This window comes from Anomaloglossus baeobatrachus, chromosome 5 (assembly GCF_048569485.1).
Source record: "Anomaloglossus baeobatrachus isolate aAnoBae1 chromosome 5, aAnoBae1.hap1, whole genome shotgun sequence".
In the NCBI taxonomy this organism is placed as follows: domain Eukaryota; kingdom Metazoa; phylum Chordata; class Amphibia; order Anura; family Aromobatidae; genus Anomaloglossus; species Anomaloglossus baeobatrachus.
Genome location: NC_134357.1, coordinates 494639825 through 494656246, shown reverse-complemented (window position 1 = coordinate 494656246; position 16422 = coordinate 494639825). Strand labels below are relative to the sequence as shown.

At 49.0% G+C, this 16422-nt stretch overlaps 1 protein-coding gene across 2 annotated transcripts in view; it reads left to right on the top strand.

The window, feature by feature from the left end:
• Positions 1 to 16422, top strand: part of MYH10 (myosin heavy chain 10) — a 123441-nt gene that overhangs the window by 70956 nt on the left and 36063 nt on the right. For both annotated transcript variants that reach the window (XM_075350752.1, XM_075350751.1), the window contains 12 exons: positions 1208 to 1360; positions 1931 to 2104; positions 4856 to 5029; positions 5331 to 5445; positions 5572 to 5765; positions 6241 to 6362; positions 6487 to 6556; positions 6633 to 6793; positions 14277 to 14385; positions 14467 to 14598; positions 14710 to 14916; positions 15063 to 15200. In XM_075350752.1, the coding sequence (XP_075206867.1) occupies positions 1208 to 1360; positions 1931 to 2104; positions 4856 to 5029; positions 5331 to 5445; positions 5572 to 5765; positions 6241 to 6362; positions 6487 to 6556; positions 6633 to 6793; positions 14277 to 14385; positions 14467 to 14598; positions 14710 to 14916; positions 15063 to 15200 (1749 nt within the window). The remainder of the gene's footprint in view (positions 1 to 1207; positions 1361 to 1930; positions 2105 to 4855; positions 5030 to 5330; positions 5446 to 5571; positions 5766 to 6240; positions 6363 to 6486; positions 6557 to 6632; positions 6794 to 14276; positions 14386 to 14466; positions 14599 to 14709; positions 14917 to 15062; positions 15201 to 16422) is intronic.

Genomic DNA, 16422 nt, shown 5'->3' with positions numbered 1-16422 from the left:
TTAATTGGTCTCCCCCTAACTAGACTCTCTCCTTTACAGTCAATCCTTAATGCAGCAGCCAGGGTCACCTATCTGGCTAACCGCTACTCGGATGCCTCTGCTCTGTGCCAGTCATTGCACTGGCTGCCCATATATCATAGGATCCAATTCAAACTGCTTGTTCTCGCCCACAAAGCTCTCCACAGTGCAGCACCCCCCTACATCTCCACCCTCCTCTCTGTCTATCAGTCCACCCGTTCTCTACGCTCTGGAAGCGACTTTCGACTAACATCCACACTAATTCGAACCTCCCACTCCCGGATCCAAGACTTCTTCCGAGCTGCACCAACCCTCTGGAACGCTCTACCCCAAGAAGTTAGGACAAATCACAACTTACTCAGCTTCAGACGCACCCTAAAGACGCATCTTTTTAGGGCGGCCTATCACACTCCCTAATCAGATTCGATTCACATAGTCCCTCTACAACCTCTCACAACATAGCTCCACATCAAACTCCATGGCACCCAAAGGCATCTCAAGGCTCGGGCCCACTGGTCCAGGAAACCATTATCCAGCCCCATTTCCGTGAGATGGCTGGATTGTCATTGTAAATAAGCACTTGAACCTTGCCTCTCCCCCCATCTCATTGTAGATTGTAAGCTCTCACGAGCAGGGTTGTATTTTTTCCCCTCTAAATATTGTATTTCTATAACTGTTACTTGTATGTATATGATCCTCCTGAATTGTAAAGCGCTACGGAATATGTTGGCGCTATAGAAATAAAGATTATTATTATTATTATTATTATAGCCAGCCATTCCATCCAATGCAGAAAAAAGTCACGTATTCAGTGGCTAGAGGCAAACACTGGGGTGCTTATATCCATAGATAGCAAATCATGCAGTGTTCAAGTAGAAAAAATATAGCACTCACCAGATTATTTTGCTGTGCTGGACCAGCTGAACCACCGGACAGGTGCGAAACGGCCGTCGTCTGCCAAGGCGTTCACTCCCTCTCCCCACCAGCCCTCTCCGCACATGTAACCTCCGCTGTTTTAAATAAACAGGATCCTGCACAGCAAAATAATCTGGTGAGTGCTATATTTTTTCTACTTGAACACTGCATGATTTGCTCCGGTTATTGATTTATGCAGATTTTAATTAAAGTTGGAGGTGTGCTCTAATACAGACCAGAAAGTAGTACTGACTTTTTTGTTCTCCCATTTCAGGCGGACTTTGCCATAGAAGCTTTGGCCAAGGCAACCTACGAGCGACTCTTCCGCTGGCTAGTCCATCGGATCAACAAAGCCTTGGATCGCACCAAGCGCCAAGGAGCCTCCTTCATCGGCATCCTAGATATCGCCGGCTTTGAGATCTTTGAGGTTTGTTTTTGAGACCAGAATCTATTGAAATAATGGTGAATGCTGGGAGTTGTAGGACACCAGGTTTCAGGACACCCAGGCCAGGCGTTCACCTTAGCCCTGAAGACCTTTGCTAGATTATACATTCAAGGAGTTCCCCTTTAACTTGACATCTGCACTAATAAATCTTGGTCCCGAGGTCAATCATCTCATTTATGGCAATGGGATGCGCATGTCCCCAGTGTGGGATTTATGAACGGATGCGTTATACCGCTCATAATCCAATATACTGGAGAACACACAGCTCCATTATAAGAAGGATATTACACGCAGGTTCCGGTAAGTAAGTTTGTAAAGTATATTTCCTTCTGGGATCTTGACTTGTGTCTTAGTCCTATTCAGATCTACGTTCCTAGACTATAAAATTGTATATGCTGCCCCTTACAGGCAAAATTCAGTGCAGCACGGTCTATAGTATATTGGATAGGTTATAGGGGCACTGTGCTGAGCAGTTTTAGGCAGTGACCTGCAGAATCATGCTTCGTTTATGGTGCCCACTCACAATTTTTTATTTTTCCCCTTCACTTGCAGCTGAACTCTTTCGAGCAGCTCTGCATCAATTACACCAACGAGAAGCTGCAGCAGCTCTTCAACCACACCATGTTCATCCTGGAGCAGGAGGAGTACCAGCGTGAGGGCATAGAGTGGAATTTCATCGACTTCGGCCTGGACTTGCAACCTTGCATCGACCTCATCGAGAGGCCGGTAAGACCTGCAGCCTCCACTGCCTGTTAGCCGACATTTTATATATGAAAGATAACTGAATACGGTTATGGGGTGAACATGTCTGACTAATCCCCTCCCGCTCTGCAGCGGCTCCTTATGAGGAATTCTGCACCATAGAAGTTGATGATGTTGAATCTAAGAGATCGCATGGAGCAAAAATGTCTTTGGTGCCATCTGGTGGCAAAATATGGAATTACTCCATACATATAGTTTTCCCGAAAATATGACTGGATCATAAAATGTTTTTATTCCGAGATGCATTGGGGCTTATTTTCAGGAGGTGTTTTTTATTTTTCCATGAACAATCAACATTTATTCACATAGTCATGACCAAAACCAGACTAAAGCTTTGGCTCTCCAGTCTCAGCTCAGGAAATAAGTGTGGTTGACCATATTTGCGCTTCCTAGCATTTCCCTTGTAACCTGTCGGGACCATTCGGGTATCTAACATCTTCTCTTTGCAGAAAGCAGTAAGATTTTTGCTGTGAGTCCTCCATGATTTCTTTCCTGTACTTGACGGATTATCTTAATTTTTGCATTCATCTTGTCTGGGGGTCAAAATACCAGTACTGTGTGTTTCTTATTCATCTGTTTACATACGGTACTATTGTATTTGGTAGATAGACCTTTCTTCAAGAAAAATATAAACCACATCTGAACAAAATCATATGGGGGAAATTTGTGGTGGTCAGAAACTGCTCACCATAACCCCTATACAGGACAGAAAAAATAACTAATCCCTGGTAGAGACTCCATAAGCATACAAAACCATAGAAAGAGTCACTGACACTACTTTCATGCAAAAAAGTATATACATTTTATTGGTCAATATGTAAACAAGAAAGGTTAAAAAGTTCAAGATGTGCTGGTAAGGATACAAAGGGATGGAACATACACCCCAATGCTGACTGTGTGCATGAAAAGCAGATCAGACTAAGGCTGGGAACTCTGTGTCAGAAGTAGTAAATCTGAACAGGGTACTCAATGGTTACAATACAGAATAAGTAAAGTGCAACATAGTGCGGGAATATAATAAATACTAAGTGGCGACCACTAGTGAAGAAGCCCTCGCAAAACGCGTTGGGATCTTGTGGAGCTGCACCCCGTTCCTGCTGACCTGGGGTCTTGTGGAGCTGCACCCCGTTCCTGCTGACCTGGGGTCTTGTGGAGCTGCACCCCGTTCCTGCTGACCTGGTTATTATGGGTATGTGTCTCTCATAACATTATCTAATTTTGTGTTCTCTTTGGTTACCTTCCTGGATGTCCCAGGTCATACTTTTTTGCATGAAGGTAGTGTCAGTGACTCTTTTCTATGGTTTTGTTTGCTTCAAGAAAAGCAGACCTCTCCCCTTCCCCAACAGAATCGCACTCAAAAGACCCCACGAGACAGAAAACCATAAGGGTTGAGAAGTGTCGGGCTCTCACACAGATTGGGTAGTCGTGCTGGCGTCGCTCCTGTCACAGGTGCGTTATGGAACGTCGGGCCTCTTGACGATCCAGCTGCTCTATTCCGCATTCCACTGCAGCCAAGTGTGGCGGTTGGCTCTCCCTGGTTAAAGGGAACCTGTTACCTCTTTTTCGGCCTATAAGCCGTGGCCACCACCACTGGACTCTTATATACAGCATTCTAACATGCTGTATATAGGAGCCCAGGCCACTGTGCAGAACATAAAAACACTTTATAATACTCACCTAGAAGGTCGCTCCAGTGCACACCAGTTGGATGGGTGGTGCCATTCTCCGGGACCGGCGCCTCCCCTTTCGGCCATCTTGGTCTTCCTTATTCTGAAGCCACGGTGCATGACGCGTCTACGTAATACTCACTCTCCGGTCCTGCGCAGGCGCACTACAATACTTTGATCTGCCCTGAGCAGAGGACCTCAATGCCGGCACGTGTGTATGATGTAGATGCGTAATACGTAAATTAATAAAATTATTATTATTATTATTATTATAATGCACCCAATCTTCAGAATAAGGAAGACAAAGTTGGCTGAAAGGCGAGGCGCCGATCCCAGAGAACGGAGACACCTATCCGACCAATCTGCATCGGAGCGTCCTTCTAGGTGAGTATTATAAAGTATTTATGTTCTAGACAGCGGCCTGGGCTCTTATACAGCATGTATAGAGGTATTGAGGTATAGAAGAGTCCAGTGGTGGAGGCCGCAGCTTATAGGCCGAAAAACAGGTGACAGGTTCCCTTTAATGGAAGCAGACACAAGGCGCTAATATAATGGTCTTGGGAGTGGAGTGACGCGAGCAGGACTTATCCGAACGGTTTGAGATCTCAGGACAGGACTTATCCGAACGTTTGAGATCTCAGGACAGGACTTATCCGAACGGTTTGAGATCTCAGGACTTGCCAGGCTTTATTGGCTTGGTTCTTGTGGGGTCTTTTGATTGCTATTTTGGGGGTGCCTTTTTTTTCCACCTTGTTTTCAGGTCTATCGGTCTTCGTGCATTCTATTGACAATTGATTGATTTTACTTTTTTATGAATTTTAACTCTAGCTTATTTTTGGAATAGGGCTTCTATTTCGAGAATCCTCAATCCTGAAAATCATGTTTTTAGGGTCGGTCTTATTTTCAGGGAAGTCATACTTTCTGTCCCAATTGGAGCTCTCAATCTAAATTCCAACTTGACATATCCATAAAATACAGGAATTGTCATGTACCCGCTGAGATGCCTCTGTCTATAATCTCTGATTTCATGTTTACGTGTTCTCCGCAGGCTAATCCACCCGGGGTCCTAGCTCTGCTGGATGAGGAATGCTGGTTTCCCAAAGCCACAGATAAGACCTTTGTGGACAAGCTGGTCCAGGAGCAGGGCACCCATTCCAAATTTCAGAAGCCGCGGCAGCTGAAGGACAAGGCCGACTTCTGCATCATCCATTATGCTGGCAGGGTGAGTTGCTTTACTCTACTGTGGATTCAATGGTTGCTTCTGAGCTGGTCTACAAACTGTGCACATGGGGGATCACGTCAGAAGTATGGGATAACTGTGTGGGACCCCACTGACCCTATGAAAGTGCTGTTTCTGGCTATCTTTGTCATGCCCATTGGCTTTGACTATAGCAGCTGCATATATGTGTGACTTAATTTCGGTGGAGGACACTGGACCCCCAGTAGTGGGGACCACCAGCTATATGATATAATGTGAATCATTGATCTGGCTTCTGTTTCCCATTAACCATGTCCCTCCACAGGTGGATTATAAAGCAGATGAATGGCTCATGAAGAACATGGATCCCCTGAACGACAATGTGGCTACGCTGCTTCACCAATCCACAGACAAATTTGTGGCCGAGCTCTGGAAGGACGGTACGTCAACCCCGTGATTTACATTGGACGACGTCATAAGCACATATCACATCACAATACGCAAAAGTGAGAGGCACAGAATCCTTGTTGGACCCCTCTTAATTTGTTTCTTTTTACATCCTGTAGTGGATCGGATCGTTGGCCTTGACCAGGTGGCAGGAATGACAGAGACTGCCTTTGGCTCCGCATACAAAACCAAAAAAGGCATGTTCAGGACCGTGGGGCAGCTGTACAAGGAGTCTCTGACTAAACTCATGGCGACGCTCCGTAATACCAATCCCAACTTTGTGCGCTGTATAATCCCCAACCACGAGAAGCGGGTGAGTGTGCAGTGGGCGATCTTCTGACTACACCCAAAACTCAGTCACTTTCATACGTTTAAAGGAGTTGTCCATTCTCCCAAAGTTGTGTAAAATTCCTAACATAAACTCAACAGGTACTCGCCCTCCCCAGGTCCTACACTAACTTTGTCCACACCATGCCCCAACCTCTCTAGCCAGTCCCTGATGTTAGTAGCATGTCACAGCGTGTGAGGAACCAACCCTGGACCAGGAAGAGCGAATACCTGATGTTGTTTTTATTTTATGTATTTTACACAGTTGGGACTCACTTTCCTGAAAGTGGATAACCCCTTTAAAAGGACATTGTGGGAAAATCTTATATTGAAATGTACAGCGTAGAGTCTGAAGAATTGGACTTTTAGACACTTCAGACAATTATGTCTGGAGTGTCCCTTTAAATGTTGACAAGCTTAGACTACTGCATGTGATCGACTGCGTTCTTATGTCTTGACAGGCCGGGAAGTTGGACCCTCACTTGGTGCTAGACCAGCTAAGGTGTAATGGCGTTTTGGAAGGTATCCGAATCTGCCGCCAGGGATTCCCCAACCGCATCGTCTTCCAGGAGTTCAGACAAAGGTAATGGTTACTATAAAGGGTCTGTCTACGTGGGACTCATCGGGGTATATTTGGATCAGTTGAAAAAGAGCTCCAGGTTCTTACCCCAAACACATGATATAACTGATATATTTTTGTTCTTCAGATATGAAATTCTCACCCCTAACGCCATTCCTAAAGGATTCATGGACGGGAAGCAGGCTTGTGAGCGGATGGTAAGGAAGAATTGACTGTACCACAGTGCTTTGTCTGTGAGACTTCTGTGCTCCTGACCGTTACGCCTTCCATCAGATCCGGGCTCTGGAGCTGGATCCTAATCTTTTCCGGATAGGCCAGAGTAAGATTTTCTTCCGCGCGGGTGTGCTGGCGCACCTGGAGGAGGAGCGGGACCTCAAGATAACGGATATCATCATCTACTTCCAAGCGGTGTGCAGAGGCTACATAGCCAGAAAGTGAGTAAAGGTTCGGGGGGCTGTAACAGTGTGGGCAATCGTCATGAACTGTGGTGGACTGAGCTTCCAAATCCACTAATATTTACAGGCTATAGTCGTGACCAAAAAATTTGGGTTTGTTTGCTTCTTTATTCAGATGTTGATACAATTATCTTGATATTTCTTCATCGTTCCTTATGGGAGACCCAGACCATGGGTGTATAGCTTCTGCCTCCGGAGGACACACAAAGTACTACACTAAAAGTGTAGCTCCTCCCTCCGAGCATATACACCCCCTGGATGACAAATCTAACCAGTTCAATGCTTTATGTTCAGGAGGTCACACACACGCATGCATTCTCATCCGATTTTTGATTTTTAATTTCAAAGATTTGGAAGAAAAGCGGGTCCAGTCTGGACTCCCGGCATGTCCCTTCTCACCCCACTGTGTCGGCGGTGCTGTTAAGGTTGATTTTATAAGGCTGGAGCCTTCACATGCCGCGCTCCTTCACCATCCCCTGAGGCTCTGGCTTGAAGTGGGAGCCATCACGGTTCTCTCTGCTTTGCAGGAGACCGGTCTCCATCCGCAGCCCTGTCAGGATCCTGCTGGACGGAGCGTTTACCCCCCCCCCCCCCCAGGGACCTGGCCCTGCGTCTCATAAGCTAAGTATTGAGACGTTATTCAGGGGTCCCGGGTATATTTATTGTGGGGAGAGTGTGTTTTGTCACTTTGCTGTGATTTCCGGCCGGTTCTCTGGTTTTTTCCTGAGAACCGCGCCGAGGGTGCCTGCTCGTCGGCCGCATGGAGAAATCTAGGCCCCGGCTTCAGATGCGGCCTAGTTTCGATTTCACTGCCCCTGCATGTCAGTCATGCAGGGGAACAGTGCGGCGCCGCCCACCGGCCGTTCAGCAGAGGGGATGACACTCCTCTCTGAGGAGATGTTTCCCTCCCCTGTATCTCTCCTTGGCCCTCCGGTTCCCGCTCTTGGGCTAAACCCCGCCCCCCCTCCTCACTCCGGCACCATTTTATCAGCGTTTACACACTGATCGGCGCTGGCTGCTGCAACTTCTGCATCTACTGGGGGTCCGAGCTGTGGAATCCGGAGGGCACACAAAAAGCGGTCTGGTAAGCCACAACCTCTGGTTGTGGGCTTTATTATACACTCTCAGGGGGTCATTCTAAAGGAGTGTATTCTTTACTGCAGAGCCTCCACCTCAGCAGCATGTCTCTCACTAGGAGCAAGGCTGCAAGGCTTTACTCTATTTGCACTGCATGTCAGCTCATTCTACCTGAACCGAGCACATATCCACATTGTGATGCCTGCTCTAACATGGTGGTGCCTCAGCCTGGAGCCTCCTCAGGGGTCCCTCCGGCTGCTCCGGCCCCGGTGGCTGAACCCCCGGCTTGGGTAGCATCGTTTTCTAAAGCTATCTCCCAGTCCTTTGCCGACTCCATGGGACAGCTGTCCCGGACTCTGCTGACCATGCATCAGCCCCCTTCTCAGGGCGCCTCTGCTTCTCCAACTTGCTCTGCAGAGCTCACAGAGCATGTTTTATCTGTTCCCGGACCTCGTCCTCCTAAACGGAGACGCAGGGACTCTTCTCCTTCCTCGTCCCTCGGCTCTGATTCACGAGCTGAATTGCAGGGCGAGGAGGATGCCTTTACTGTGGGCTCGGACGCCACCTCTATGTACCCCATTGATTTATCTGAGGGTGATGCGGATGTTAGTGACTTGATTGCATCCATTAACTCTGTACTGAACCTCAATCCTGTCAGTCTCAGTGTGTGAGGAACAAGCCTCTCTGGTAGAAAAACACCAGTTTACCTCACCTAAGAGAGCAAGGAGTATGTTTTTTAACCACTCCAGTTTTCAGGCCACTGTTACCAAGCCCAGGGCCTGTCCTGACAAACTCTTCCCAAAGCGTAGTTCTGATGACCGTTTTCCCTTTCCACCAGAAGTGGTCAAGGAGTGGGCTCACTCACCAAAGGTAGATCCTACGGTGTCTAGAATCTCAGCCCGGACAGTCGTGTCTGTGGCCGATGGCGCCTCTCTTAAGGATCCCACTGACCGCCAGGTTGACCTTCTGGCCAAATCTGTATATGAAGCGGCAGGGGCCTCGTTCTCCCCGTCCTTTGCAGCAGTGTGGGCTCTTAAGGCAGTCTCTGCTTCTCTGGCGGAGATACATTCCCTCGCCAGGGACTCTATACCTGAAATGGTTGCTTTAACTTCCCAGGCTTCGGCTTTTTCATCCTATGCCATGTCTGCCATTCTGGAGGCTTCTCACCGCACGGCGGTGGCTTCCGCTGATTCCCTCGCGATCCGCAGGATCTTGTGGCTTTGAGAGTGAAAAGCAGACGCTTCTTCCAAGAAGTTCCTTGCTGGGCTCCCCTTTGCTGGGTCCCGGCTGTTCGGTGAACAACTGGATGAAATTATTAAGGAAGCTACTGGCGGGAAGAGTACTTCCTTGCCACAAACTAAAACCAGAAAACCTGTCCAGGGCAGGAACCAGTCGAGGTTTCGTTCCTTTCGTTCCTCTAACTGGTCATCCTCTAAGCCCTCAGCTTCGTCCACTAACTCAGCCAAGGATCGAAAACCCAGCTGGCGCGCGAAGCCGCGTCCTCAGAAGAGCAGAGGAGCCGCTGCCCCTAAGGCAGCCTCCTCTTGACTATCTGGCTGCGCCAGCAACGTCCTTGGTCGGTGGCAGGCTCTCCCACTTTGGCGACGTGTGGTTTCAACACGTCTCCGACCAGTGGGTGCAGGATATCATCTCCCACGGCTACAGGATAGAATTTTCTTCCAGCCCGCCAAACAGATTTTTTATGTCCACTCCCCCCTGCTCCAAGGCCGCCGCCTTCTCACAGGCCGTGGCATCCTTGCAGGCCAACGGAGTGATTGTTCCGGTTCCCACACGGGAACGGTTCAGAGGTTTCTACTCAAACCTCTTCCTAGTCCCCAAAAAGGACGGTTCCTTCCGGCCCATCCTGGATCTCAAGCTTCTCAACAAGCATGTTCAGGTGCGGCACTTTCGCATGGAATCTCTGCGATCGGTCATTGCCTCAATGACCCAAGGAGATTTTCTAGCATCCATCGACATCAGAGATGCCTATCTGCATGTGCCAATTGCAGTTTCACACCAGCGTTGGCTATGTTTTGCAATCTGAGAGGAACATTTCCAATTCGTGGCTCTCCCCTTCGGGTTAGTCATGGCCCCTCGTGTATTCACCAAGGTCATGGCACCAGTGGTTGCGGTTCTGCACCTCCAGGGTTTGGCAGTGATTCCTTACCTGGACGACCTTCTAGTCAAGGCTTCATCCAGTGCAGACTGTCAGCGGAGTGTCTCACTCACTCTCGCCACGCTTGTTCAATTCGGGTGGCTTGTCAATCTGCCCAAGTCCACTCTGTCCCCGACCCAGAAACTTACGTACCTGGGGATGCAGTTCGAGACTCTGCCAGAACTTGTGAATCTGCCCTTAGTCAAACAGCAGTCCCTTCATCTGGCGGTGCGTTCTCTGTTGAAGCCCCGCCGTCATTCCATCAGGCACCTCATGCAGGTGCTGGACCAGATGGTGGCGTCAATGGAAGCGGTTCCCTTTGCCCAGTTCCATCTGCGTCCTCTGCAGCTGGACATTCTCCGCTTTTGGGACAAGCGGACCTCTTCCTTGCACAGGCTAGTGGCTCTGTCGCCACAGACCAGGAGCTCTCTTCAGTGGTAGCTTCGGCCCCTCTCTCTGTCTCGGGGACGCTCCTTCCTGTCTCCGTTCTGGGTGATCCTCACCACGGATGCCAGTCTCTCCGGCTGGGGAGCAGTATTTCTCCACCACCGAGCACAGGGCACTTGGACTCCGTCCGAATCAGCCCTCTCGTTCAATGTGCTGGAAATCAGAGCTGTGCTCCTAGCTCTCGTAGCCTTTCACCACCTGTTGGCGGGCAAGCACATTCGAGTCCAGTCAGACAACGCGACAGCAGTTGCCTACATCAATCACCAGGGCGGGACACGCAGCCGCCTGGCAATGTTGGAAGTCCAACGTATCCTTCAGTGGACGGAGGACTCCAAGTCCACCATATCCGCAGTCCACATCCCAGGCGTAGAAAACTGGGAGGCAGATTATCTCAGCCGTCAAACCGTGGACAGCGGCGAGTGGGCCCTGCATCCGGCAGTGTTCCGGTCAATCTGCCGCAAGTGGGGCACTCCGGAAGTGGATCTAATGGCATCCCGGCACAACAACAAGGTACCGGTTTACGTGGCTCGCTCCCACGATCCTCAGGCCTTGGCAGCGGACGCGCTTGGTTCAGGATTGGTCCCAGTTCCGTCTGGCCTACGTGTTTCCCCCTCTAGCTCTCTTGCCCAGAGTCATGCGCAAGATCAGAATGGAGGGCCGTCGGGTCATAATCATTGCTCCAGACTGGCCCAGGCGAGCTTGGTACCCAGACCTGCTCCGTCTGTCCGTAGAGGTGCCGTGGCATCTCCCGGACCGCCCAGACCTTTTCTCTCAAGGTCCGTTTTTCCGCCAGAATTCTGCGGCTCTCAGATTGACGGCGTGGCTCTTGAGTCCTGGATCCTGACGGCTTCAGGCATTCCTTCAGAGGTCATCTCCACTATGACTCAGGCTCGGAAGTCTTCCTCGGCCAGGATTTACCACAGGACTTGGAGGATTTTCCTGTCCTGGTGTCGCTCTTCCGGCCATGCTCCTTGGCCGTTTTCTTTGCCGACCATCCTGTCCTTTCTACAGTCCGGTCTGCAGCTAGGACTATCCCTCAATTCCCTCAAGGGACAGGTCTCGGCTCTGTCAGAGTTGTTCCAGCGGCGTATCGCCCGACTGGCTCAGGTGCGCACCTTCATGCAGGGCGCATCTCACATCATTCCTCCTTACCGGCGGCCTTTGGATCCCTGGGACCTTAATCTGGTCCTCACGGCCTTACAGAAACCCCCCTTTGAGCCTCTTAGGGAGGTTCCCTTGTTTCGACTTTCACAGAAAGTGGTCTTTCTGGTGGCCATAACTTCTCTCAGGAGAGTCTCTGATTTGGCTGCGCTCTCTTCGGAGTCACCCTTTTTGGTTTTTCACCAAGACAAGGTGGTTCTCCGTCCGACTCCGGACTTTCTCCCTAAGGTGGTGTCTCCTTTCCACCTTAACCAGGACATTTCATTGCCTTCCCTTTGTCCGGCCCCTGTGCATCGCTTTGAGAAAGCGTTGCATACTTTGGATTTGGTGCGGGCGCTCCGGATCTACGTGTCACGCACCGCTGCTCTTAGGCGGTGCACCTCTCTTTGTGCTAACCACGGGTCAGCGCAAGGGTCTCTCGGCTTCTAAACCGACCCTAGCTCGTTGGATTAGGTCGGCCATATCCGATGCCTACCAATGTTCTCAGGTGCCCCCTCCGCCAGGGATTAAAGCGCGCTCGACCAGAGCTGTCGGTGCCTCCTGGGCTTTCAGGCACCAGGCTACGGCTCAGCAGGTTTGTCAGGCTGCCACTTGGTCTAGTCTGCACACCTTTTCGAAGCACTACCAAGTGCATGCTCATGCTTCGGCAGATGCGAGCTTGGCCAGACGCATCCTTCAGGCGGCTGTCGCCCATTTGTGAAGTTAGGTTTTGCCTACTTCTCAGTTTCTGTTTTTCCCACCCATGGACTGCTTTGAGACGTCCCATGGTCTGGGTCTCCCATAAGGAACGATAAAGAAAAAGAGAATTTTGTTTACCGTAAATTCTTTTTCTTATAGTTCCGACATGGGAGACCCAGCACCCTCCCTGTTGCCTGTTGGCAGTTCTTGTTCCGTGTGTTTTCACCGGCTGTTGTTGTAGACAGAGGTTCCGGTTATTCCGGGTTTTACTCTATCTCTACTTATGGGTGGATGTCCTCCTTCAGCTTTTGCACTAAACTGGTTAGATTTGTCATCCAGGGGGTTTATATGCTCGGAGGGAGGAGCTACACTTTTAGTGTAGTACTTTGTGTGTCCTCCGGAGGCAGAAGCTATACACCCATGGTCTGGGTCTCCCATGTCGGAACTATAAGAAAAAGAATTTACGGTAAGTAAACAAAATTCTCTTTATTATTAGCATTTCATGTTTTTACACTTTTTTATTTATAAATTCATCAAGTTTATGTGAAAACTCAATATTCCAGCGCTGACCCTTATATTTTCGGATCTCTCCCCTCGTCCTGACAGCTTAGTAGCCGCTTCTGGGCCTAATCCTGACTGATGACCCATTCTTGTCTATTCAGTGCTTGGAGTTTATCACAATTTTTGTGGTTTGGGTTGACCTTCAGCTTTTTGAGAATTGACCACAGTTTCTTAGTGGGATAGAAATCTGGGGAGTTTCTTGGCCATGGACCCGAAATTATAATGTTTTGCTCACCAAGCCTCTTGGTTATCACTTTTGCTTTATGATATGACCGCAATCTTACTTGAAAAAGCATTGTTCATCACCAAATTATTCCTGGATCGTTGCGAGATCATGATTTTGGAGGATGTTTAGATCCCATTCTTTATTAACTGTATTCTTTGGCAACATTGTGAGTGAGCCTCCTCCATGAATGAAAAGCCCCCACACACAAATGGTCTCTGGATACTTTATTGTTGGCAAACAGGTCTCACGGTAGCCCCAACCTTATCTTCTCCTGACAATCCTTCCAGATGTCCCAAGCATTCTGAAAGTGGCTTCATCAGAAAAAATAACTTTACACCAGTCTTCTGCTGTCCAATCCCTGCACTTCCTGCAGAATATCAGTCTGTCCTTTGTGTTTTTCTAGGAGAAAAGTGGCTTCTTTGCTGCCCTTCTTGATACTAACCTGCCTTCAAAATCCTTCATATCACTGTTAATACAGATGTACTGCCTGCTGCCATTCCTGAGTAAGCTCTGCATTCGTGTTGAACCAATCCCATAGATGAATCCTCTTGGGAGCCTGACCCGGCACTTGCTGGACCTTCTTGGCCATCCTGAAGCCTCCTTCACTGCAATTGAACCTGTTTAAATTTATTGATAATCCTATAGATTTAGGGGAAATCTTAAAAGCAGCAATGTCCTTGCCTGTAAAGCCCTTTTGATGCAAAATAACAGCTACAGTTCTTTCCTTGAATGTAACAATGGCTAGAAGACAATAATTTCAATCATTTAGTCCCTTTCTAAAGCAACCAGTCTCCTCTTATTACTCTGTCCTGCTGATTGAATTATATCAGCTCCCTAGTCCTTGTTAATACTTTTATACTGTCCTATTGAGAAGTTCACTGAAATTATGATGTAAGCAGGTCATTTTGTGGCAGGGCCGAAATTCCGTGGAAATGGAGATTTTTATTGTGAAGTTAATTTTCATGGCAAGGAATCACTTTGCTCTTCATAACAATCTAGAAGTAATGCAAACTGCCACTATAAAAACTGAAGCCGCAAACTATGAAAACCAAACTGTCGGTCTCAATCCAAATTTTTAGGCCTTAACTGTATATGCACCATGTATTTACTCATTGTCCTTGTGCCGTGATATAACATGTGGAACATTCATCTCTCAGGGCCTTTGCCAAGAAGCAGCAGCAGCTGAGTGCCCTGAAGGTACTACAGAGAAATTGTGCAGCCTACCTGAAACTGCGGCACTGGCAATGGTGGAGACTGTTCACCAAGGTGAGTCCCACATTTTGTAGGCACTATGGTTCAGTCGATCTCTCACGACCACCCTGTAATCACATTTTGATGCTTTTATAGGTAAAACCACTACTTCAAGTGACCAGACAGGAGGAAGAACTTTTGGCCAAAGATGAAGAATTGTTGAAGGTGAAGGAGAAGCAATCTAAGGTTGAGGGAGAACTTGTGGACATGGAGAGGAAGCACCAGCAGGTAAGTGAAGATCTGTCTCCTGATGCACGATTGAGCCAATGGTGGCCAGTGAGAAGTAGAGTCACTAGGATGTAGCAGTCAGTCTCCTCTAACCTCTGATGTCTTCTTTAGTTGGTGGAGGAAAAGAACATTCTCGCGGAGCAACTCCAAGCCGAGACAGAACTGTTTGCTGAGGCCGAGGAGATGAGGGCTCGTCTTGCCGTGAAGAAACAGGAGCTGGAAGAGATCCTGAGAGATCTCGAGATCCGCATGGAAGAAGAGGAGGAAAGGAACCAGGTCCTGCAAAACGAAAAGAAAAAGATGCAGTCCCACATCCAGGTATAAACCCATAACATCTGGTGTCATATAAAGCTGCCACCTTGCACCAGTTGTCGATGACAGGTTTGTCCTGCTCATTAGATTTCTCACACTCCTAGAATTCAGGGGACACCAGTAATTTGGGCACACTTGTTTCCCCATGACAGGATCTTGAGGAACAGTTGGACGAGGAGGAAGCGGCTCGACAGAAGCTACAGCTGGAGAAAGTGACGGCAGAAGCCAAAATAAAGAAGATGGAGGAGGATATTCTGCTGCTGGAGGATCAAAACTCCAAGTTTTTAAAGGTGGGGGCATCACAAGGAGGTGTTGTTGTTCAGATGCTGTAATTGTATCTGTCTGGTGAGAACCTAAGCTTATTTCTTTATCGTTCCTTTGGGAGACCCAGACCATGGGTGTTTAGCTTCTGCCTCCGGAGGACACACAAAGTACTACACTAAAAGTGTAGCTCCTCCCTCCGAGCATATACACCCCTGGTAGCCAGTCCTAGCCAGTTTATTGCTTTGTGTCAGGAGGCATACATCCACACATGCATTCTCATCTGATTTGTTTGACTTTTGGAAAGAGTTTGAAGAAAAGCGGGTCCATGTCTGGACTCCCGGCATGTCCCTTCTCACCCCACTGTGTTGGCGGTGTTGTTAAGGTTGATTTACAAGGCTGCAGCCTTACATGCCACGGTCTCCATGCCTGGCAGGAGTTTGGTCTCCATCCACAGCCCCTTGAGGATTCTGCTGGACCAGAGCACTCATCCCCAGGGACATGGAAATGCGTCTCAGCAGCTAAGTACCTGAGACGTTTATGTTGGGGTTCCCGGTTCTTTATTGTAAGGGGAGAGTATGCTGTATGTGATTGTTTTAACTTTTCCGGCGGGTTCTCTAGCTTTTGCCTGAGAACCGCGCCGATGGTGCCTGCTTGTCGGCCTCGCCGCTTAAATTTAGGCCCCGGCTTCGCCGGAGGCCTAGTTTCATTTTCCTGCCCTCGCATGTCACTCATGCAGAGGGACAGGTTCGGCTCCTCACGGCGGCCGTTTTACACAGGGGAGGGACACTCCCCACTGCTGGGGCGTCCCTCCTTCCCTGCAGGTCTCTATAGCCCTCCAGTTCCCGCTCTTTTATAGGAACACCCCCTAGTTTCTCAGGCAGAGTTCACTCTGCTCTGGGACATCCTGCATTCTGCATCTCTGCTGAGGTGCTGCGCACTGGGGGACCGGGCAGCAGCATGTCTCACACAAGGAGCAAGGCTCCAAAGCTTTATTCTGCATGTAAGCTCCTGTTGCCTGAGCCGAGCATTTATCCACACTGTGATGGTTGCTCTAACTTGGCGGTGCCACAGCCTGGAGTCTCACCCCCAGTGGTCTCTCAGGCTGCTGCTGCACCTGTGACTGAACCCCCGGCCTGGGTAGAGTCCTTTTCTAGGTCCATATCCCAGTCATTTGCTGAGTCCATGGGACTTTTGTCCAGGACTTTGATGAATATGCATCAGCCTCCCTCACAGGGTGCCTCTAATACT